Source organism: Trachemys scripta, chromosome 14, assembly GCF_013100865.1.
Source record: "Trachemys scripta elegans isolate TJP31775 chromosome 14, CAS_Tse_1.0, whole genome shotgun sequence".
Lineage (NCBI taxonomy): Eukaryota > Metazoa > Chordata > Testudines > Emydidae > Trachemys > Trachemys scripta.
In genome coordinates, this window is record NC_048311.1 from 8,925,458 (window position 1) to 8,950,134 (window position 24,677).

General features: G+C 49.3%; 1 protein-coding gene across 1 annotated transcript in view; it reads right to left on the reverse strand.

Moving 5' to 3' along the window:
- Window positions 1–24,677, reverse strand: part of GAS7 (growth arrest specific 7) — a 138,803-nt gene that overhangs the window by 71,332 nt on the left and 42,794 nt on the right. Inside the window, exons 3-4 of the mRNA XM_034790254.1 lie at window positions 4,166–4,243; window positions 2,289–2,357 (exon numbers count right to left, since the gene is read on the reverse strand). Of these exons, the coding sequence (XP_034646145.1) occupies window positions 2,289–2,357; window positions 4,166–4,243 (147 nt within the window). The remainder of the gene's footprint in view (window positions 1–2,288; window positions 2,358–4,165; window positions 4,244–24,677) is intronic.

Here is a 24,677-nt window from a genome sequence, read left to right on the forward strand (position 1 = left end):
TGTGGAGACAGGCAAATTAATAAATATTAAGAACTTTACATTTAAATTAAATCTGTTTACCAAGGTTAGCTGCTGTCTTCTCTCCCGGTGTATGCGGACTGAACAATCTGATGTTTAACAGGAGAAGCTTTTAGTACCTTAAACTACCATATCAGAGGAGTAGCCGTGTTAGTCTGAATCTGTAAAAAGCAACAGAGGGTCCTGTGGCACCTTTAAGACTAACAGAAGTATTGGGAGCATAAGCTTTCGTGGGTAAGAACCTCACTTCTTGCATCTGAAGAAGTGAGGTTCTTACCCACGAAAGCTTATGCTCCCAATACTTCTGTTAGTCTTAAAGGTGCCACAGGACCCTCTGTTGCTTTTTACAGATTCAGACTAACACGGCTACTCCTCTGATATGGTAGTTTAAGGTACTAAAAGCTTCTCCTGTTAAACATCAGATTGTTCAGTCCGCATACACCGGGAGAGAAGACAGCAGCTAACCTTGGTAAACAGATTTAATTTAAATGTAAAGTTCTTAATATTTATTAATTTGCCTGTCTCCACACTGCTCTTTGAATTGGTTCTTTTATTAACTTTGTCCAATTTCATAGGATTTAGTTCAGGTCACTCACCTCTGCCTATTTATCGACTGTTTAGATTATCCATGATAAACCAAGCAGGATTCACTGACCCTTAGACAAAGCCCCTGTGCCCATCTCTGAGTCAGGACTCATTGCTGAGTTGTGGAATAATGCACTCTAGTCCTAACTTACACAGAGGAGAGCATCCCACAGACCAGGCCCACATTTCAAGGTGTAATCTCTGAGGACAGCTCTCCGAGAGAGACACAAGAGGAACGTGTAACTGAAGGAACCTTTGTTTTCTGATTGCTTGTGTTCTGTCTGGGTTGAGGTTTGTTTATCTTTTTCTTCCTTTCCTTTCCTTAGTTACAGGAGATTGGCAGTTAATCCTTGGGAGTATATTGCTTGTCTTTCATCACGCAGTGCCTCCCCTAATGCCTGCGAAGAACCCCATGTGCCTACGGTAGAGGGCATCACCTCCTTGAGTGGGCATTGAGATAGCCAATCAGATCTGGCCCCTACCTTTTCTTGTTTAGCTGCTTTCTACATTTTTAGTATTTTAGGGGATAAAATTACTTGGTGCTCAAGAATTTACAACACCCCTTCTTCCCCAACCGCCATTGCCCCACTGGAGTTCTGCTGCTGGCTGCTTTCTACCCACCCCTCTCGGGAGTAGGGTGCTTGTGGCCAGTCCCTGCCCGAAAGCTGGATCCCCAGCTACTCCTCTCTCTCTGCTCTCTCTCCCAGTCATGGACTGCACTTCCTGAAGAGTGAACCCTGGTATAAGGTAGGGGAGGTGCTAGGGCTGAGCCCCTCCCCTGCGTATAGGAGACAAATTGAGTCACCTACATTCCCATGAAGAATGCAGGATTTGAAACCTTTGCAAACTAGCCCTACTTGCTCTGAGCCTAAAGGTGGGTGGGTCTGGGTGGAAGGTGTGGCTCTACGGATCCCCTGCCTGTGTTGGTGAGTGCCAGGGAAGTCTCCCCTCCCTTCTGCTGATGGGACTGCAACCAGCTAGCGAGCAGCTGGTCAGGTCAGCATGGTCTGCAGAGAGTGCAGTGCTGACAGCTCTGGGGCTCACGGCCGAGGTGCCAGGAAACGGGCACTGGAAGTGCAGCCCTCCGAACTAAATGAGCTCATTCTGGTGGCTGTCTGGGTGGGGCTCTACTGAGTGAGTTTCATAGAATCATAGAAGAATAGGGTTGGAAGAGACCTCAGGAGGTCATCTAGTCCAACCCCCTGCTCAAAGCAGGACCATCCCCAACTAAATCATCCCAGCCAGGGCTTTGTCAAGCCAGGCCTTAAAAACCGCTAAGGATGGAGATTCCACCATCTCCCTAGGTAACCCATTCCAGTGCTTGACCACCCTCCTAGTGAAATAGTTTTTTCCTAATATCCAACCTAGACCTCCCCCACTGCAACTTGAGACCATTGCTTCTTGTTCTGTCATCTGCCATCACTGAGAACAACCGAGCTCCATCCTCTTTGGAACCCCCTTTCAGGTAGTTGAAGGCTGTCATCAAATCCACCCTCACTTTTCTCTTCTGCAGACTAAATAATCCCAGCCTCGCCTCATAAGTCATGTGACCCAGCCCCCTAATCATTTTTGTTGCCCTCCACTGGACTCTTTCCAATTTGTCCACATCCTTCCTGTAGTGGGGAGTCCAAAACTGGACACAATACTCCAGATGTGGCCTCACCAGTGCCAAATAAATATCCGACCTGCAGCCTCAAACTGTCCCCCGCCCTGGAGCGACGCGGCCTGCATGGCACACTCACATAACGCAGAATCTACAGGCAAAGTGAAGGCCGGATCTTCAACTGAGGTAAATTGGTGTCGCTCCATTGGAGTCAATGGACTAGATCCCCAGCTAATGTAGATCTGTAGAAGGGGATCCTTGGATGTATAAATGGGAGAATCTCGAGCAGAAGTAGATTGGTTGTGTTACCTCTGAATTTGGCACTGGTGCAGGAATCCTGGGTCCAGTTTTGGAGCCCACAATTGAAGAAGGAGGTTGATAAATTGGATAATGTTCAGAGTAGAGCCATCAGAATGATTAAAGGATTGGAAAACATGTTTTAGAGTGACAGACTCCAGGAGATTAATCTATTTAGTTTAAGAAAGAGAAGAGTAAAGAGGGGCTTGATTACAGTCTATAATGGGGAACAAAAATTTGATAATGAGCTCTTCAATCTAGCAGAGAAAGATATAACATGATCCAATGGCTCTGCCTGTTTTCAGCCCCTCCTCAGAGCTGTGTGCGCTTCAGTTGGTTTCTGGTGTGGGAGGGGATTGTGGGGCTCCCCTTTCTGCTCAGCAGAGTCACAGCTACCCCAAGCATAGCATTGCCCCGGGCCCACCATCTGCCCAGACCCGTTGTCTGCTCTTCAGCGGCCCCTATGCAGAGGGACTGTGAATGGGGGAACCCTCAGAAGGCTCCACTATACCCAACTGGCCCGAACAGCTTTGCACTCCCCTTAAGGGCTGCTGCGGGAACCAGACTGCTTGCTGCTGTAACTTACCCTTCCCTGGGGGTGGTAGGGCTACGTGTGGCCAAGCCCCCTCTAACAGCGCACAGCCTGGCCTCTGTAGGGACTCCCCACACTGCCCCCAGGAGCTCCCTACTCTGCTGTCAGCCTTCTTCACTGTGAAGGGGTGGGAGCCAGCCCAGAGGAAAGGTACTTCTGTCTTCTCCCCCCCTGTGCGCACTGCTCTCCTCTCCTCCCCAATGCAGCTTTTCCTTTGACACTCCCCTCCTCCATGCAGCACTCCCTTCCTTTGATGCTCCTCTGGGTCGTGCTCCCCTCCCTTCGAGGCTCCCCTCACCTGTGCAATGCTCCCCTTCCCTCCCCTATGCAGCACTCTCTTCCCCTCCCCCGTGCAGCATTCCCCTCCACACAGATGCTGTAGCTGACAGAGGCCTTGTCACCAGGAGATGGGCTGTTGCCCAGCAGCTGAGCCATGAGCCTGTCCTTGGCTTCCCCAAGCAGGGCACACACCTTCGCTCTCACACTGCTGTGCAGCTCCTTGGCGGGCTGGCATGTTCGCTGAGCTGGGCTAAGGCCTTTCCCCCATGCAGGTGTAAGGTCGACAGACCTCGGTTTGTGGTGGCTGGGATCAAACCTGGGCCCTCTGGAGCTTAATGTGTGAGCCTCTACTGCCTGAGCCACAAGACACGGGTCTCTTAGCCAAGGCTGTAGCATCAATCCCTAACTAGTCTAGGTGTCACTAGAGGAAGACAGAGCACCACATCCAGCAGGCCTGGGTTACCCAGGCTGTGTCCTCTGTGGGGATTGCACCTACCCTGCCTCCCTCCTGCACCCCTTGTGGCCTCTGCGCCGCACCTGGAGCAGCAGCTGTAGCTGAGCTGGCTCTCTGCCGGGGGCAGAGCCACATCAGCTGTGCTCGGGGCTGGGAAGGCGCTCATGGTGAGAGGGGCACCAGCCACTGCCCTGGAGCCCGCCAGTCATGCCTGAGCTGGGAAGTGCCTGTCAGGCCAGAGCCCGGGGACGCTGAGCTCCTTTCCCAGCCGGAAATGCCTCACCCTCCCGGCAGCCTGGGCAAACCTCCGGAGCAGGCCCAGCCGAGGAAACAGTACCTGCAGGCACAGCACTCTTCTGGCTCCCGGGGCTCCTGGGGGTCCCAGGCACGCTGCTCGGCCGTTCCCACGTGGTTTCTGTTCAAAGAGAACAGCACAGTGAGTGCATCAGGGCCCTATGAGCACGGCACAGTGCCATGGGTCACAGTCACAGAATGAATGGGTCACCCACCGCCCTGCCTCGGCCCCACACTGCCAGCTCCCTGCTTGGCCAGTGCAGTGCCACCCACTGCCTGATGCTTCCCCCCACCCTCCCACAGAGATCCCATCCCACCTTCCATCTGTGCAGCTCTCCTCGCCGGCTAACCTGCCTCCCCCATCCTGCCAACTTCATTAGCCATTTTTCCCTGCATCACAGGGTGTGCCACCTACTAGGGAGCAGTGAGAAGGAACATATTTGCAAAAAAACAAGCCCTGGCTAATGTGCTGTTCTCACCAAAGTGCACCTGGCTTTAGCAAAGTATTTAATTAGCCTTCACAGACTTCTTTTCCTCACCAGGAGATTACAGTGATCTCAGCCCAAGAAGCCCTGGACACGCTCAACTGAGATGTAATGACATTGACTTATGTGCAACAGAATGTAGTGAGAAGAGCATGGAATGGATTTATATACAAAATTTCGTGGAGATTTTGTTTAGTGACATTTTTGACTCTGTTTGCGTGCTTAAACAGCAACATCTAGTGACTTTTCAAGGTTTGTCTGGAGACGTCCTGCTATGTGGAGTTGGCAACACTGAATTACTGTATGGAGAGGAGCCCTAGCTAGGGTCTCTGTCCTGCCCCTCTCTGACAGTGATTGCAAGGAGCCAGGATTGGGACTGGTGGCAGTGGCTTCATGGAAGCCATGGTCCCTTGTCTTCATGAGTGTTTGCTAGGTGAGCAGCTGATTGTGGGATTCAGCAAACTCTGACTGCTGAGGGTCTGTGCAGGAGGAGCCTGGGGAGACGGCAGAAAACCCCAGGCCGGGGATGTGGCTGTGTGGACATAGCCCGGCTGGCAAATCTGTGCTCTGCACCGGGGTTCTTGACTCCAGCCCCCCTGAGTGAAATAAGCTGTATGGATCAGTGTTGTCTGTAGAACAGCAGCTACACTAGCAGCTTTTGCTGGCACAGCTCTATCCATTACAAATCAGACCCCTCACCATCAGAGCTATGCCAGCAAAAGGTTGTAGTGTAGACCTGGCCTCAGATCAGCAACCCAAAAAGGTGGCCCTGCCCAGAGGCAAACAAGGAAGATGGCACCATTCACTGCAGGCAGAGCAGGTTACAACTCATACTACAAGACAGTACCAGCCTCAAAGTCAAAGCCATCCTAATACATGTCAGTCACCTTGTGGAACAGAGTTATGGGATGCATGCAGGGGTGAAAGTAACTTGCGGGATTTACCGGTACTGCCGAAGTCCTGAGGGGGCGTGGCCTCATCCGGAAGAGGCAGGACCTCATCCGGAAGAGGCGGGGCCTCTCAAGATTTAAAGGCCCTGGGGCACTGGCTGTGGCTGGGAGCCCCAGGGCCTTTAAATCAACCCGGGGCTCCCAGCTGCAGAGATGGCTGGGAGCCCCCGGGGCTCAGGGGCAAATTAAAGGGCCCAGGGCTCTGGCCGCCGCGGAGCTCCAGGCCCTTTAAATCCCCACTGCAGCTCCAGCTGCCAGAGCTGCAGGCAGGATTTAAAGGGCCCAGAGCTCCCGCAGCTGCGGGGAACCCAGAGCCTTGCCGGGCTGGGGCTGGGATTTAAAGGGCCCGGAGCTTCTGCCGCTGCAGGGAGCCTCGAGCCCTTTAAATCCCAGCCCCAGCCCAGCCGCCAGAGCTGCGGGCGGGATTTAAAGGGCTCTGGGCTCCCCACAGCCGCGGGAGCCCAGAGCCCTTTAAATCCCCGCCGCGGAAGCTGGTGCGGTCTGGCACGGCGTACTGGCTCTTGCTGGATGCATGGCTCTGCTACTGCTGCCGCTTCAGCTCCAAGGAGAAGCACAGAGCAGAGGAACAAATAAACTAGCTCAGCAAGGAAAGTGTGTGCAGGAAGATAACCTGTGACTCAGAGCATACAAAGGTGGGCCAGACTTTCCTGTCACATTCCTCGCCTCAGTGATTCCAGGATACCTCCACCAACAGTCATTTCTGGAATTGCTGGGGAGGGGCCTAAAGCTGAGAGGAAGCACATATGCACACTATTCACATGTGCTTCTTGGGCTCCCTCATGTGGTCAATTTTTCCCCCCATTGCGAACCCCAGATCAAATGTCATTTGCAGCAGCCAACATAGAGATAAAGACTCAAAGGAACTAAATGGCCCAAACAAAGGGAAATAATCGTAAGAGACAACCATGAAAATGTGGATGGGGTGTAAACAGCCCCAATGTCACCTGCCTGAGCAGAAACAAGAGCAGTAAGAGGTGGGAACTGCCCCAGTCATCTCAATCTTGGACTCTGAGTCCACGAGCATGGAGTTAGACGTTTTACTGAGATGCCATTCAATTCCACATTTTGCTGCAGCTGGAGGCTTGATGTTTGCTGTCTCTCTGCTCTGCCAGGAATTGCCTCTTGAGCTGCAGCTTTCTGCAGAGGGCTCTCATGGGAGTTGTACTCAGCATTCCTCAGTCAGAGGTGCAGTCACCACAATGGTAAGTGGGTGGAGAGTGGCTAAAGGAGCCTGAAGATGCTGCATGAGGGAACACATCCTGCCTGACCGGGCCCCAAGCGACCTGACCAGGGAAACAATTCTGAACACAAGCTATGTGACCTGAGTGAATGAGAAGTGAGCCAAGTGTCCAGGGCACCAAAAAGGATCAGAAGGCGATAGCCGTGGGGTACGGTACAGAGAGGAGAACAGGAACTCTGCCATCCATACTTTGGGGTTGATGCAATACAACCCTGAGCATCTCCTGCAGAGTCTCAAGAACTGGCAGAGAGTAAATAGATGACAGAGGTTTCCATACATGGCACTAATCAGTTCAGGCTAGGGACTGAGTTAGCCACAGCAAAGAGCTTTCATTACTCTCAGCTGTATAGAGCCCAATAAGGCAGGGCAGCCGAAGGCTAAATCCCAATGCATTACAGTTGCTCCCCCTCTCACACACACACACAGATGGCTCACCTCAGCACACAAGCCAGACCAAGCATTTCTGAGGCCTGGAACACATAGGATGTAACTGCAGTGGGTGGGTTTCCTGAAGGAAGGGCGGCCAGCACATCCCTCAGCCTGCGCCGCTTGCCGCAACCCCCATTGTCCTGGAGCGGCAAACCGCAGCCAGTGGGAGCAGCGATTGGCTGAACCTGCGGATGCGGCAGGTAAACAAACTGTCCCGTCCCGCCAGGGGCTTTCCCTGAACAAGCGGCAGACCGGCTTTGAGAACCACTGATTTAGACCACCCCTGACAAGTATTTGTCTAACCTACTCTTAAAAACCTCCAATGACGGAGAATCCACAATCTCCCTAGGCAATTTATTCAAGTGCTTAACCACCTTGACAGTTAGGAAGTTTTTCCTAATGTCCAACCTACACCGCCCTTGCTACAATTTAAGCCCATTGCTTCTTGTCCTATCCTCAAAGGTTAACAAGAACAATTTTTCTCCCACTTCCTTGTAACAAACTTTTATGTACTTGAAAACTGTTACCATGTCCCCTCTCAGTCTGGGCTGAGGCCGGTGATACTGTTGTGTGCATGGCCTCTGATAAGGTTAAGTATCAGAGGGGTAGCTGTGTTAGTCTGGATCTGTAAAAGCAGCAGAGTCCTGTGGCACCTTATAGACTAACAGACGTATTGGAGCATGAGCTTTCGTGGGTGAATACCCACTTCGTCGCATGCATACGACGAAGTGGGTATTCGCCCACGAAAGCTCATGCTCTGATAAGATTGATACCATTGTCTCCTGGGAAAGGATGGGTAAATGCCCACAGTATGCAGGGTCGCTCTAGAGTCTTTCATGGTGTGAAGAACTTCGTCGTTTTTTGTTTTTTTTTGTGAAAAAAGTTTATCTTTATCAAAGGGGAGATCCTCCACTTTGGTCTGCAGGTCTTTGGGGATACCGGATGCAGATAGCCTGGAAGATTTGCGCATATCCACTGCAGTTGCGGTAGTGCGGGCTGCTGTGTCTGCCATGTCTACAGATGCTTGTAGGGCCGTTCTGGAGACCAATTGGCCCTCGACAAGGACTGACTTAAAGTCTGCTCTCCTGTCCTCTGGGATATGGGAGGTAAAATCAAAGAGTTTATTGTAATTGTCAAAATCGTAGCTTGCAAGTAGGGCGGAATAGTTTGCAATTCTGAATTGCAGAGTGGAGAAGGTATAAACCTTGCGGTCCACGAGGTCAAGGTGTTTGAGATTCTTGTCTTGAGGGGTGGGCCGGTAGTGCGGCTGTTTCATCCTGTGTGTCGCTGCATCCACTACAAGAGAATTTGGTTATGGATGGGAGAATAAGAAGTCTATATCCTTAGCAGGAACATAATATTTACGCTCAGCCTTTTGGCAAGTTGGTAAGATAGAGGGTGGTGTCTCCCAGAGGGTGTCAGCTGGTTCTAGGAGTGCTTCATTTATGGGAAGCGCGATCTTTGAAGGCACAGAGGGTTGGAGGATTTTGAGGAGTTTGTGTTTCGTCTCCTGGACCTCCTCTAAAGGGATGTCCTGGCTGAGTGCCACCCTCTTGAAAAGTTCTTGGAATTGTTTAAAGTCGTCCACATTCTGGAGGCAGAGGCATGAGAGCTCTGTCTGGAGCTGATGGAGAGTTAGGAGTCAGTGAATCAGGGTATGGTTCATAGCCCACCTCTGCAGGGTGGGTTCAGGCGCTCTAGAAGTAGACGGAGCTGGAGATAGAGGCGCAGAAGGAGCTTGTGATCTGGTGGAAGAAGCATGAGGGCGAGTGGCAGTAGGAGCTGGCCACGGGTACCACTGAGGCCGAGGCATAGGATAAGAAAAGTAAGGCGCCGCCCATGGGGGTGGGGAGCAAAGTAGGGAAACTGAGGCTGGTGGTTGTGAGCTCTGACCTGAGGTGCAAAAGGTTCCAGTGGAGGAGGAGAGGCAGGTGGGGAGAATTCCGCCTGCTGCTGCATATCAGGCTCACTGTCAGTAAAGGGAGCCAGGTCAGGTGGGGATAGCGGCTGGTCAAAGAGTGAGCACTGTGTGTCAAGGAGCAGAGAGTTAGGCTGAGGTGCCACTGAGAGGTCATCCTGACTTAGGAACTCATGCTGCTGCTCCCTGGGCTGTGATTCCGCTGAGCGCGATCTGTGCTCAGAAGTGTGCACGGACTTCTGTTTGGCTTTTCCCAGTGCCATGGGTCGTTTGTAGGTGCCCTGCGAGAGGTCCAGTGCTGCTATTGGAGTGGCAGGTTCAGTGTCGACGTTCCTGTCGGCACCGGGGCAGAATGCGCTGTCGGCACCGGTTCTATTTTCGGTGCCGAGGGGACCGGTGCTGAGGAGACCTTCCCAGACAGAAAGTCGGGTCCCTGCCTCTGCGCTCCGCGGGAGCCACGGTTGAGGTGCTGGGATGGTCGGAGGCGCCTGCCTTCAGCACTGTCAGCACTGAGGGTAAGGATCTCGCAGGAGACCCTTTACCCTGGTGAAAGTCTCTGCACAGAGACAGTTGGGCTTCCTGCCTCTTTGCCTGAGAGGGTGAAGCCATGCTCCCAATTGGTTTGGACCTGGTCGGGGAGCATGAGGGAGAGGGCTTGCCATTGCCCGTCTCCATAGGTGGCTATAGGGATTTCTCCATCAGAAGCATTTTCAGCCACAGGTCCCTGTCAGGACGAGCCCTGGTTTTGAGGCTCGTACAATGGACACACTTGGCACGGACATGTGTCTCGCTGAGGCAATTCACACAACGTGAGTGTCCATCAGACCGTGGTATAGAATCTTGACAGGGAGCACATTTCTTGAATCCTGACGCCCTTGGCATTATTGCACTAGGAATGCCAGGGGAGAGCGTCTCAGCGGGAGACAAACTTGAGGAAAAGGAAGGTTTTTTTGTTTGTTTGTTTTTTAAACTAAGTAACTATTCTAAGGGAAGGGAAACAACTGGGATGTTTCTAACTAACTATTTCTAAGTTCTTTGTAATTGTTTCTTTCAGAGGCCCGGGAAGAGGATCAGCACTGCCCCGAGTCCTGTCTTCAGCCAAGGAAAGTTGAGAAGGAACTGAGGGGGGTGCGGGACGCGCGCGCTCAGGCAGACTCTAACGAGACCACGAGGCAGCAGCTGAGCGCGTGCGTCCCGACCAGGCACTGCTACCAAAGATCTCTGATTAACGGCGCCGGGATGCACCGTCACCTGGAGAGGAGCACCCACAGGGACAGCACTCGAAGAAGTATTACTGCTTGTATTTTGCTTACAACACTCCTGCTAATACATCCCAGAATGATGTTTGCTTGTTTTGCAACAGTGTTACACTGTTGACTCATATTTAGCTTGTGATCCACTATGACCCCAGCTCTTTCCGCTGGCAGTCATTTCCCGTTTTGTATGCATTTAATTGTACTAAGTGGAGTACCTTGCATTTGCCCTTATTGAATTTCATCTATTTACTTCAGACCATTTCTCCAGTTTGTCCACATCATTTTGAATTTTAATCCTATCCTCCAAAGCACTTGCAACCCCTCCCAGCTTGGTATCATCTGCAAACTTTATGAGTGTACTCTTTATGCCATTATCTAAATCATTGATGAAGATATTGAACAGAACTGGACCCAGAACTGATCCCTGTCAAGTTTGACTGTAAACCACTGATAACTACTCTCTGGGAATGGTTTTCCAACCAGTTATGCACCCACCTTAAAGTAGCTCCATCTAGGTTGTATTTCCCTAGTTTGTTTATGAGAAGGTCATGAGAGACAGTTTCAAAAGCCTTACTAAAGTCAAGATATACCACGTCTACTGCTTCCCTCATCCACAAGGTTTGTTACCCTGTCAAAGAAAGCTATTAGGTTGGTTTGACACGATTTGTTCTTGACAAATCCATGCTGTTATTTATCTTCTTATTGTCTTCTGGGTGTCTGCAAATTGATTGGTTAATTATTTGCTCCATTATCTTTCTGGGTACTGAAGTTTAGCTGATTGGTCTGTAATTCCCCCGGTTGTCCTTATTCCCTTTTTTATAGAGTGGCACTATATTTGCCTCTGGAATCTCACCCATCTTCCATGACTTTTTGAAGATATTTGCTAATGGCTCAGCTTACTCTTCAGTCAGCTGCCTAAGTATTCAAGGCCCTGGTGACTTGAAGAATCTAACTTGTCTAATTAATTTTTAACTTGTTCTTTCCCGACTTTAGTCTCAGATGATCCTACCTCATTTTTATTGGCATTCACTATGTTTGACATCCAATCACTGTTAAACTTTTTGGTGAAAACTAAAACAAAAAAGTCTTTTAGCATTTCTGCCATTTCCACATATTGAGTAACAGGCCCACCCTGTCCTTGGATTCCTCTTGCTTCTAATGCATTTGTAGAATGTTTAACTAGTTTAATCTCATTTCATGCCTTGACATTTCTAATTTTATCTCTACATACTTGTGTTGTTTGTTTATATTCATCCTTTGTAATTTGACTTAGTTTCCACTTTTTGTAGGACTCTTTTTTGAGTTTCAGATGATTGAAGATCTCCTGGTTAATCCAGAGTGGTTTCTTGCCATACTTCCTATCTTTCCTATGCAGTGGGATAGTGTGCTCTTATGCTCTTAATAATGTCTCTCTGAAAAATTGCCAGCTCTCTGAAACTGTTTTTACCCTTGCTTCCCGTAGGATCTTACCTACCAACTCCCTGAGTTTGCTAAAGTCTGCCTTCTTGAAATCCATTATCTTTATTGTGCTCTTTTCCCTCCAACCATTCGTTAGAATCATGAACTCATCATTTCACCCAAGCTGCCTTCCACTTTCAAATTCTCAACCAGTTCTTCCCTATTTGTTAAAATCACATGTAGAACAGCCTTACCCGTAGTAGCTTTCTCCCCCTTCTCAAATAAAAAATTGTCTCCAATGCATTCCAATAACTTGTGGGATAACACAGCAGGGCACAGGTTATTTTCCCAACAGATGTCTAGGCAGTTGAAGTCCCCCATTACCACCAACTCCTGTGCTTTGGATGATTTTGTTAGTTCTCTAACAAAAACAAAAAACCAACAAAAAAAATCCTCATCCACTTCTTCTTCCTGGTTACGTGGTCTGTAATAGACCCCTACCATAGAATCACAGAACATTAGGGTTCTAAGAGACCTCAGGAAGTCATCTAGTCCAATCCCCTGCTCAAAGCAGGACCAACACCAACTAAATTATCCCAGCCAAGGCTTTGTCAAGCAGGGCCTTAAAAACCTCTAAGGATGGAGATTCCACCACCTCCCGAGGTAACCCATTCCAGTGCTTCACCACCCTCCTAGTGAAATAGTTTTTCCTAATATCCAACCTAGACCTCCCCCACTGCAACTTGAGACCATTGCTTCTTGTTCTGTCATCTGCCATCACTGAGAACAGCCTAGCTCCATCCTCTTTGGAACCCCCCTTCAGGTAGTTGAAGGCTCCTGTCAAATCCCCCCTCACTCTTCTCTTCTGTAGACTAAATAAGCCCAGTTCCCTCAGCCTTTCCTCATAAGTCATGTGCTCCAGCCCCCTAATCATTTTTGTTGGCCTCCGCTGGACTGTCTCCAATTTGTCCAAATCCCTTCTGTATTGGGGGGACCAAAACTGGACGCAATACTCCAGGTATGGCCTCACCAGTGCCAAATAGAGGGGAATAATCACTACCCTCGATCTGCTGGCAATGCTCCTACTAATACAGCCCAATATGCTGTTGGCTTCTTGGCAACGAGGGCACACTGCTGATTCATATCCAGCTTCTCGACCATTGTAATCCCCAGGTCCTTTTCTGTAGAACTGCTGCTTAGCCAGTCGGTCCCCAGCCTGTTGTGGTGCATGGGATTCTTCCTTCCTAAGTGCAGGACTCTGCACTTGTCCTTGTTGAACCTCATCAGATTTCTTTTGGCCCAATCCTCCAATTTGTCTAGGTCACTCTAGATCCTATCCCTACCCTCCAGCGTATCTACCTCTCCCCCCAGCTTAGTGTCATCTGTGAACTTGCTGAGGGTGCAATTAATCCCACCATCCAGATCATTGATAAAGATGTTGAACAAAACCAGCCCCAGGACTGACCCCTGGGGCACTCCACTTGATACCAGCTGCCAACTAGACATGGAGCCATTGATCACTACCCGTTGAGCCCGATGATCTAGCCAGCTTTCTATCTACCTTATAGTCCATTCATCCAATCCATACCTTTTTTAACTTGCTGGCAAGAATATTGTTGGAGACCGTATCAAAAACTTTGCTAAAGTCATCCACCACTTTCCCCATATCCTCAGAGCAAGTTATCTCATGATAGAAGGCAATCAGGTTGGTCAGGCATGACTTGCCCTTGGTGAATCCATGTTGATTGTTCCTGATCACCTTCCTCTCCTCCAAGTGCTTCAAAATGGATTCCTTGAGGACCTGCTCTATAATTTTGCTGGGGACTGAAGCGAGGCTGTAGTTCCCTTTTTCTTTCCTTTCTTCCCTTTTTAAAAGATGGGCACTATATTTGCCTTTTTCCAATCGTCCGGTACCTCCCCCGATCGCCACAAATTTTCAAAGATGATGGCCAATGGCTCTGCAATCACATAAGCCAATTCCCTTGGGTGCATTAGAGCTGGACCCATGGACTTGTGCATGTCCAGCTTTTCTAAATAGTCCTTAACCTGTTCTTTCACCACTGAGGGCTGCTCATCTCCTCCCCATACTGTGTTGCCCAATGCAGCAGTCTGGGAGTTGACCTTGTCTGTGAAGACTGAGGCAAAAAAAGCATTGAGTACTTCAGCTTTTTCCACATCATCTATGGAATTTGTTATAAAAGGCACAACAATTATGGATATGGATGGCATTATGGGATGGAGAAAGTTTCTTGCTGGGAACTTGACCCCTAGGCAGGGGCGCCAGAACAGGGTGAGCCATGGGGCCATGGCCCTCCCACTTTTGAAAGTAGACAGGCCTGGCCCATCCACTTTTCGCTACAGACCCTGCCCCCTTCCCCTCCTCTTCCCCCTGAGGCCCTGCCCCCTGGCCAGGCCAGCAACTGGTGGAGCCCAGCCGGAGAGCCTGGGCAATTGTGGGGAGCCATATGGACCTTCCACCTGCCCAGGATGTGGGAGGCCTGAGAGGAGCCCTGGGCCTGTATCCCCACCCAGGGCAGGTGGAGGCCTGGTCCACGCTGGCTCCCCACAGCTGCCCGCGTGGCTCTTACCCCAATCCAGCTGCGGATAGGAGGCAGGCCCTCGGAGCTGCAGCCCGGCCATGGTAAGAGCCGTGTGGGCAGCTGTGGGGAGCTGGCTCAGACCTAGCCTCCACCTGGCCTGGGCGGGAAACCTGGTGGGCGGGACTAGGGTTGCCAACCCTCGAGGGGTGTCCTGGAGTCTCCAGGAATTAAAGGTTAATCTTTAATTAAAGACTAGGTCAAGTGATGAAATCTCCAGGAATCAAGGTCAAGGTTACCATTTATCAGTCACATAGCACACAAAATTGGACAGTTCTTAGGTTGGCACAAAGAGGCAGAAATTTAGTCACAGTCCATCCGGTCAAACCAGTGCCCTGATGAGCCGGCCAAGCTGTGATGGACTCCACCTCTGGCTCTCTCTCTCTCATCCCCTCTTGTCTCCCCTCCACCCCAGTCCAGGCTTCTGGGTCTCTCCAAAAAGCCCCCTTCTTCCAGTCACCTGACACCTTGCTCCCCAGCTCCATTCCCAAGTCCCACCTGCTGGTGTTTCCAGCTGTTAGGTGGTGATTGTTCAATTCTTGGGGCACCCTTTTGTCTTGTTGGACTCTCTGTTGATACTGAACTATCTTTCCTGTTTGTAACAATCCTTCCTTTTCCAGCATGTTCCTTACAGCAACATGGAATATTATGGGTGCACTGCAGAACCCCATAGTCAAAACATTCCAGCAATATTGAGTACCCTGGAATACAAAAGCCGTTCGATACTGGGATTCTGGACTCCAAAGGTAAACTCCAAAACCCATTTGCCACATCCAGTACAGAAAACCATTTCATTTCGGGGGATACCACCTCCACCAGCTCAGGCTAAGCTGCTACTATAAGAGGCCCCGATGTAAGCAGTTTTGTTTAGCCCTCAATAGTCGACATTTAATCTCCATGTTCCATCTGGCTTTTTTACTGGTTATGCGCTGAGCACCTCTGGGTTAATTTCTGTTTTTCCAGTTCTTCTATGACTTGTCTTAGTGATTCCTTTGCTTCCTGAGGTATTGGATATGTTTAATGTGTAGAGGCATGTCTCCTTCTAGTGAAACTCAAGTTTGTACCTTTCTTGTATCTAAAGAGTCTGCAGCCCACACAGTTTGTATTTCAGTCCAGCAGGTTTCCCAACCTTTCGGCACAGGAAGTGGCTTTTTCAGTATTATTGCTTTTACAGTTTGAGTTAGCAAGCCCCATGGGGATCAGATTAACATTGTCCTTCCCCTCTTTTACAGTGAGGGCTTGTCGGATACAAGTGTTTGGGAAATCTATGATTATTCCCAGCTGCTTTATTGTTTTAGCTCCAATCAAATTTTCTCTCCCTGCGATAGCACACTTCTCCTGAATGGCATGTGCACCAAACTGGAGAGGTGGTGTTTTTACAGTAAGTGTTTGCTTATTTCCTGATATTTCCTGTATTTGTACAGAGTCTGTAACTGGGTATGCACTAAATATGTCTTTTACTATGGGGATTCCTGTCCCCATTAGAATCCAATAGAAAATCTGCAAACCCATCCCTGACTCGGATGCTTAAGTGGGGGCACCCCCACACATCTATTGTCATGAGTTGCTGAAAAATGCATTTTGAGTCTCGGCAAGGGCTGTCCTATGTCACCTGATCGCTAACCACAGGATCATTCAATCCAGAAGCCAGAGCAGTCACTTCAGCAACCTTTGTTACAGGCTTATCGTCTCCTTCCTTAGAAACTCTACTAACCATACATGCTTGCAGTTGTGCTTGTAACTTCAATTTCTCTCCTTTAAGATCCTGATTCTCCTGCTTCAGTACTCCAGGTGACACTCATTCACGCTCTCTGTTCATTCCTCTGCCTCTATTCATTCCATGGCCACTCCTGAAGGCAGTGCTTGTAACACTGCTTTAACTCCTTAAGATTCATCTTTCCTGCTGTTAACATAATGTACATTTGATTCTGTCAGCCAGCTTGGCAGGAGCCTCTCATGACATTATTGTGATACCTTTTAATGCAGCTAACCCACAAGATAGTTTAAAATGCTTTTGAATCATTTGAATAACATCATCATCAAAACCAATAATGTTGGATATATACTAGCAAAGTTTGTACTAGCATTGGCTCCTGTACAATGGTAATCCTCACTGCTTTTAGGAATTGTGTACATTTGTGTAACCATGCCAAAAACACATTAACATTTTCAGAAGGCGGAGGACCAGCATCTCCTACTAGGACACTTAATTCATTGACTTTTAAGGCATCGAGCTTGGCTGTTAAATCACTAGCTCGAGGTGGATGAGGTGTATAGTCTATTAGGGTGCAATATTATCCCTTCTTTCACAATCATTGTGGAGCCATGACTGTTTCAGATTGTTTTCTAATTTCTGAGTTGCCTGTTCTATCTCTCTTAATAATTTCAATCTGCTTTGAGTTATTTGTGGAGTGGTTTCAAGGGTGAATCGAGGTATTGGTAAGGTGCCATCCTCAATTTACAATTCTGGGCTCCCCCTCTCTTCACCAGATGTTCCTGTTTTAACAGGAACTGATCTAGGTTTTGGTGAAGGTTTTTCCAAAACCTGGTCCTCCATCAGAAGGTGGTGATTGTGGTGCAGTAGCCCTGCCTATGGGCTATTGGATGGTGGCCTCCATGGGTCATTCCACATGTCCCCAAGGCAGCATCCATTCCATTTATCCCATGTTCCATCTTTTAGTTTGGCTAGGGTCACCTGTTTTCATTTCTGTCCCCATCCTTCAGGCACTATAAAAGCTCATGAAGTCTGTTGTTGGGTAACAGGGGATGGCACCTTTCTTTTGTAGGTTTTCCACAGTTGTTTCCAACTTTTTATTTTCCTGCTTTATTTGTTTGAGCATATCATGCCTCTAGACTGCCTGTTGCCCTGCTAAAAGAGCTTGGGCTTTCCAGTGCTCGACAGCCTAGGATCTTCTTCCAAAGCCTGGGTTACATACTTCTCTGGTTATTTCCATTACTTGCCTGGCCAGTATTGTGGCATGATGTTTAAACCGTTTTAGTGCCATGGCCATTAATTGCAAGATTCTACATTTTTTTTGCTATAGCAATAGAGATGTGAAACTCGTCAACCCATTCTGACTTAAGTCAAAGACCAAAGTCAAAAAGGTGCTATCAGCTGTTCGCTGATGCCGCTGCCCTCATAGCCCACAATGAAGATCTACTACAAGAACTCATGGACTGCCTTTCAAGTGCCTGTCAGGCATTTGCTCTCACCATCAGCATCAAGAAAACGGTTGTATTAGGAGAGGGGGTTACACAAGATCCTTCAATTACCTTAAATGCAAACCGGCTAGATGTAGTCCAAAAGTTCAGCTGTTCAGGTTCTACAGTGACCACCAACCTTTCACTGGATGAAGAATTAAATGTTTGCATTGGAAAGGCTGCCACCATCTTTAGCAGACTAATTAAAAGAGCATGGAACAACTCAAAGCTGACCATTAAGACCAAAATGCTAGTGTACCAAGCCTGCATCCTCAGCACTCTTGTGTATAGTGGGGAAACATGGACAACTTATGCTCATCAGGAGAAAAGGTTACGTTGTTTACGCCAGATACTCAACACCAAATGGCAAGATAAAGTCACTAACACAGAGGTTCTTCAAAGGGCAAATTTCCCAAGTGTGACAGCCCCACTAAAGCAAAGATGACTGCGCTGTCTGGGCCATCTAAGTAGGTTGGAAGGACATGCACACCCAAGGACGTGCTATATGGGGAGCTATCAGAGAGAGCAAGAACAACAGGACGTCCCAAGCTTCACTATAAAGGCATATGCAAGCAAGACATGAAGGAATTTGGAATTGATCCTGACCACCTGCCTGCAGTGGGGTGGAGGGGGCGGGCGAGAGCAGCCCCTGGTCCATTATAGCCTGCTAGTATAACTGTAGAAATTGATCCTGGTCGCTAGGACCATGCTTTGTTTACAATAAACCCGATCAAGTGCCTTCGTACCCCCGGTCCATTATAGCTATCTCAACCTTTTTCTTTCTGAGGCCCCCTCAACATGCTATAAAAACTCCACGTTCCACCTGTGCCACAACTGTTTTTCTGCAAACCTCATTTGGTAGACTTCAGCTTTAAAATCTAACTGGCAATTTTGGCAAATTCATAAAATTAAACCCCTTTCACACTGACAGATATAAGTGCACAGCTTCAGCTTGTGAGGTCTGGCTGGGAAAGTGCCCAGAATAACCTGCAGGGAATGCCATTCACCCATCTAGGTCTGAGACAAACCTGTCTAGATCTGAGCCAGTGGCTTCAGGGAGAGTAAATGTCACAAACCAGATGATAAGTTCACTCTCCTACCCCCTCTTTTCTGGTGCCCACAGTTCAAGAAGGATGCTGATAAATTGGAACAGGCTCAAAGAAGATGGGAATGATTAAAAGATTAGAAAACCTGCCTTAGAGTCATAGCCTCAAGGAGCTCAATGTATTTAGCTTAACAAAGAGAAGGTTAAGGGGTGACTTTATTACAGTCTGTAAGTATCTACACTGGGAACAAATAGTTACTAATGGGCTTTTCAATCTAGCAGAGAAAGGTCTAACATGAGCCAATGGCTGGAAGTTGAAGATAGAAATAAGGCACACATTTTTAACAGTGACTGGAGCAATTTGTCAAGGGTTGTGCTGCATTCTCCATCACTGGCAATTCTGGATGCTTTTTTAAAAGAGCTGCTCTAGGGGGTTTTGGAGCAATTTCGTGGCCTGTGCTGTTCAGGCGGGCAGGCTAGATGATCACAGTGGTCCCTTCTGGCCTTAAAATGTAAGAATTTCCTTTCAGAGGGCTTTGGGCAGAGACAGGAATACTTATTCTTTGCAGTACAATCTCTGCAAGTCTCTTACCATAACCGTACTGAGATTTATTTATTTCTGTATCTCAATCTTGCTCAGCTTTGCCTTATGTGAGCTGAATGCCTCACTTGTGCCCCATGGACTGGGCATGTGCAGTGTGCGACTCTCAAGGGCTCATCACTTGATCAATTCGTTTTCTCCAGGACAAGCAAAGGCACTTTTCCTTACTGAAGGCTATTTCTGTGGCAAATTTCACCTTTTTCCCCTAAGCTCTTTTTGTTCAAAAAAATGTTCTAATCAGTTTTGATACTCACGGTCTGGTTTTTCCTACTCTTCTCATGCTCCCTGTAGCAGGGTGGTCACCCGCTCCTGTCATAAAGGCCTTAAAACAGCCCAGGAGAGGGCTGTTGCTGGAGGCAAGCAGCCCAAGCTGATTGGGGAAGCAGCCTCAGCTGTGGCCACACCCCAATCAGGGCTCAGCTGGCCCTTATAAGAAGGCAGTGGGATAGGAGTAGACAGACACTCTCTTTCTAGCCTTTGAGAGGGAGGGGCCTGACTGCTGGGGAGTGTACCTGAGTAGGAGCAGGGCTGGGGGAAGGCCAGAGGAGCTGGGGAGCTCCGGCCTGGAAACCCCCCAGGCTGCAGACCTAGTATAAGGCCGAATAGGTACTGGGGTTGCACGGGGCACCCAAGGGTAGGCAGAGGCAACAGGTCCAAACCCCCCTTGCCTGTGATGAGTGGCTTATATTCTGCAATCTGCCCCAGTGAACGGGGGCTAGATGGGGACTGGGCAGTAGCCATGTACTGAGGCGAGGGGGGGATAGGTGGTGGGTGTTCCCCTGGAAGGGGGAGACCCGGAGACTGTGGGGTTACTGCCAGGGGGCAGCACCCCAGTGGAAAGGGGCACCGGGGTCCGGGAGGGATACGGGGTACTACAGGTAGCAAGACACCGGCCAACAGAGGGTGCCCCGGAGGCTGGAAGTTAATTCCCTGAGAGACCAGCAGGAGGCGCCGCAGGGGTGAGTCCTCGCATCGTTACATCGAGTTAAAAAGCAACACCTCTTACAGCTTGAACTAAACTGCCACGCCTCTGTAGCAGCTCATATCGTCTGTGCTTAGCATATAATGGGACCCTCACACGGAAAATATCAGTTCAAAGGTGAAAGTTTCCAAAGGTTATGAGTGACAGAAACACTGGGATTAGAACTGGAATGTTCTTACCAACTCAGCCACAGTGCATCCAAACCAGTGCCCCATGAGAAGAAAGACATTAGTTTGTGCTTACTGAGGTAAAGAAATCCGTGTTGAAATCAGTGCCTAAACCCCCTACTGGAGATTTTACTAGCAATAAAAGTAAAATGCAGCCTAACAGAACACAAGGAACAAAGACTAGATGTCTTTCTCTCTAGAAGACATGCTCTAGGGCAATCAGAAGTTATGGCGTGTGTTATGCAGGACGTCAGACTAGATGAGGACAGCATTCTCTTCCAGCCTTAAATCTATAACTTCTGCATAACTTTAACCTGGTATTGATCTAGCAAAGACAAGAAGTAGCACCAAGTAAACCAAACAAACAAAACCGGTCACTCAGAAGACTCCCTCCTCCCCCTTGCATGGCAATAGTAAAATAAGCCAAGTACAGTAACAAGGAAAAATACCTTCTGGTTTGAGTAAAGGATTTCTGCCTCTGTTGAACAGAGGTGGTCATGAAATAGTGTGTAGCAGAAACAAACAAAATCCTACATACTAGAAGAAAGAAAGAAAGAAAGAAAGAGAAATTCCTATTCCCTTCAGAGAATTACTGAAGTGACCAAGAAAATATTTTTAAACCTTGTTTGTCTTACTTGCTTAGAGAAAAAAAAATCAACTGAGCAACCCTCTGTTCACACATGAGCAAATGAAGTATGCAACTTCATACTAGTTAAATAGCAATTGGCTCCCAGCAAAAATACATTGTCACAATGCCATCTACTGGAAGCTATTAAAGACTACAAGATAATATTATAAGTGAGCAGAAATAGTCTCGGAGACTCCCTCGGATCTGGAAGTGTCTGTCTAGGAAAAAGAAGATTTTTATTTCACATTTGCAAACAAGATTATTGTTAGGTAGCAAAAGTGAATGACCCTCCTGCTGGCTGTGAAGAGCGGGAAGGGGAGGAGGGAGATGCTGATGTCAGGGTGTCCCCCTTCCCCTGAACCCCATCTCCACAGACCAGGATAGAGGGGACAGGGCTCAGGACTCAGAGCAGGAGAGAGTTCCTGTGATCTGAGATCTGAAAGAGCCTTTGGGCGGTGAGTGAGTGCCTTAAAAAGACAGCACACGGACAGCTCACACAATCTCTCTCTCTCACACACACACACAGGGCCGGCTCCAGGCACCAGCCTGGCAAGCAAGTGCTTGGGGCCGCCGCTCCGGAGAGGGGCAGCACGTCCAGGTATTCGGCGGCAATTCGGCGGACGGTCCCTCACTCCCGCTCGGAGCGAAGGACCTCCCACTGAATTGCCGACGCAGATCGCAATCGCAGCTTTTTTTTTTTTTTTTTTGGCTGCTTGGGGCAGGGCTCAGGAGCAGGAAAGCGGTCCTGAATCAGGGCCTTGTGCAGAGCTAGTCACCTCAATCATAGAGCAGAACCCTTTTCCACATCCTGGGCATGTGTCCAGTCTCACACTGCTCTGCATCCAGCATTCAGACACTGGCATGGGACAGCCCCACCCAGCACACAAGAGATTCTCTCTGCATTAAGGGGATCCAGGGCTGGCTTTAGGCCGATTCGCCCGATTCCCTGGAATCGGGCCCCGCGCACTCACCCTGGCAGCAGTCGTCTTCGGGAGCCCCGCACCCCTGGCCAGAGCGCCGCTGGAGCGCGGCAAGCCCCGCGGCCCCGCTCTCCCAGCTGGAGCTCCGGCTGGAGTGCGGCCAACCCCGCAGTCCCACTCTCCCGGCTGGAGCTCCGGCCACAGCGTGGCAGCCCCGCAACCCTGGCCAGACCGCCAGCTGAGCGTGGCAGCCCCGCAGCCCCGCGACCCCGGCTGGACATCCGGCCGGAGCGCAGCAGCCCCGGCCCCACTCTCCCGGCCGGAGTGCGGCAGCCCTGTGACCCCGGCCGGAGCGCCAGCCGGAGCGCGGCAAGCCCCGCGGCCCCCCCCCCTCCAGCCAGCAATCCGAAGTGATGCCCCAGGAATCAGGCCCCGCACTTGCTAAAGCCGGCCCTGAGAGGATCAATTCAGTGTCAAAGTACATCAGGGGAGTCAGTACATGAGTCACCTTGCTGTATCCCCTTGTCTGGCCCCTCCTCCCTTCCCATTCCATAGATTCATGGATTGTAGGGCTGGAAAGGCCATCTAGCCTGACCTCCTGCATAACACAGGCTAGAGTGAATTAACTGCTTTTTGAACTATGGATATCATTTATTATGGGGAAAGGGGGCAGTTGTCCCCCTGACCTTGGTTTGCTCTCCCCACCTTTTCATAGGTCTGTAGGCTCTATTATGTCCTCCACTTTGTGCTCTGCCCTGACTTGGCTCTTAACCCTTCACCTTTGTTATTCATCTAGTTTTGATCCCTCCCCCACCCTCCAGAATTTTTCTGAGCTGACACCCTACTTTGAACTAGAGCAGACCTTTTAGAAAAAACATCCAATCTTGATTTTATAATTGTCAGTGATGGAGACTTCTCCAAGATCCTTGGTAAACTGTTCCAGTGGCTAATTACCCTCACTGTTCAATGTTTTCCAGCCATTGGATCTAGTTAGTTTTGTCAGCTAGACTGAAGAACCCTCTATTACCAAATTTCTGTTCTCCGGGTAGGTACATACAGACTGTGATCAAGTCATCCCTTAACTTTTTCTTTGTTAAACTAAATAGATAGACTCAAGGAGCTCAGTCACTATAAGGCAGGTTTTCCCGACTTTTAATCATTCTTGTGGCTCTTCTCTGACCCCTCTCCAATTTATCCACATCCTTCTTGAATTGTGGGCACCAGAGCAGGACACAGGATTCCAACAGTGATTGCACCAGTGTCAAATTCAGAGGTAAAATAACCTCTCTGCTGCTACTCGAGATTCCAGTTTATACATCCAAGCGTTGCATTAGCCCTTTTGGCCACAGCGTTGCACTGGGAGCTCATGTTCAGCTGATTATCCACCATAACCCCATGTCCTTTTCCAGGATACAGTCCCCCATCCTGTAACATAGTGGTTATAATACCATGCTCCCTGCTTTGGGCTCAGATAGTGCCACCTAGGAATTCGGCACTGATTGTACAAATGGTGCATCCACTGGTCAGGTTATTTCTTATTTCACTGTGACTGTCAAGGTAGCAGGAAAATAAAAGAGACCAGAAATGGTTCCAGCTTACCTGGATTTGACCCTCAAAAGATCCACAGTATCTAGAGACGTGCCCAAGTTTGAATCCAAATGTCAGCACCCAGCCAAGTCACCTTCTGTCTCAGACAGATGCGTTCTTCCCACACACATTCCTTCCATCAGGTTATGTATGCAAGAACTTCTGAATGCCTCATAACACAATGGTTTTTGCAATCCAAACCAGCCTGAGGACATTTATTTCCTGATATTCCGGCAGAACAACTGAGTTTCTAGTTGACTCTTCACACTGGAGAGAATATACAGGCTGCTTGAAGTGCAGAAAAGCAGTCAGTAACCCGAGTTGTACAGCAAACTGGATACTTTTGTGTCTCAGGAGCAAGCAGGCATGTGCAACACTTCGCAGAGACAGAACAGCTGCCTACAGTCCTGAACAGCGTCCACTGCTAGACACTGCTGGAGGCATCACCCCAGCCTATACCTCACTTGGCTGACCGCCAGCCAGTCAGCCAGGAGCGAGTGGGTGTGAAAAGCAGGAATTTCTGCTCTTCCCAGCTGGGAGTGAGCCCGGGCGTTGTCAAACACCTTTTCCAGTTCACAATTTCAACAGTGCTTGTTGAGAGACTGCACCTTAAGGAAACCAGCAGCTCCCTGAAGTCTCATTTCACTTTGTGTCAGAGGGGACAGAATCAGCATCTGACATCTAAAGCCAGACAGGCCCAGAACATGCAGGCTGGTGGGCCCAGATCGGAACCACGCAGCCCACTGGTGCAGCGTGGAACCAGTGCAGGGAGCAGCTCTTCTAGTTCAGTTTACATGGGGAGGAAATGACGTGAGCAAATCTGCAACTGTGATTTTTTCCATAACATCAGAAATGAAGCACCTGGCAAGAAACCGATCCCACCTGAGCCCTTTCCATCCTTGCATCCCTCTAGCACCCCCACCGCAGCTATGCTAGGCCACAGACAAGCCACAGAAGAGCCAATATAGGCCCCTCTTCCAGTGGAGGCTGTGGGGACTGGCATGGGACTGAGAATGAAGGGAGGGACTGAGCCTGGGGCTGGGGGGACTGAGCGAGGGGCAGGAGGGAGGGAGTGTGAGGCTGAGGGAACTAAGCGTGGGGCTGGAGGGACTGAGCATGCGATGAGATCC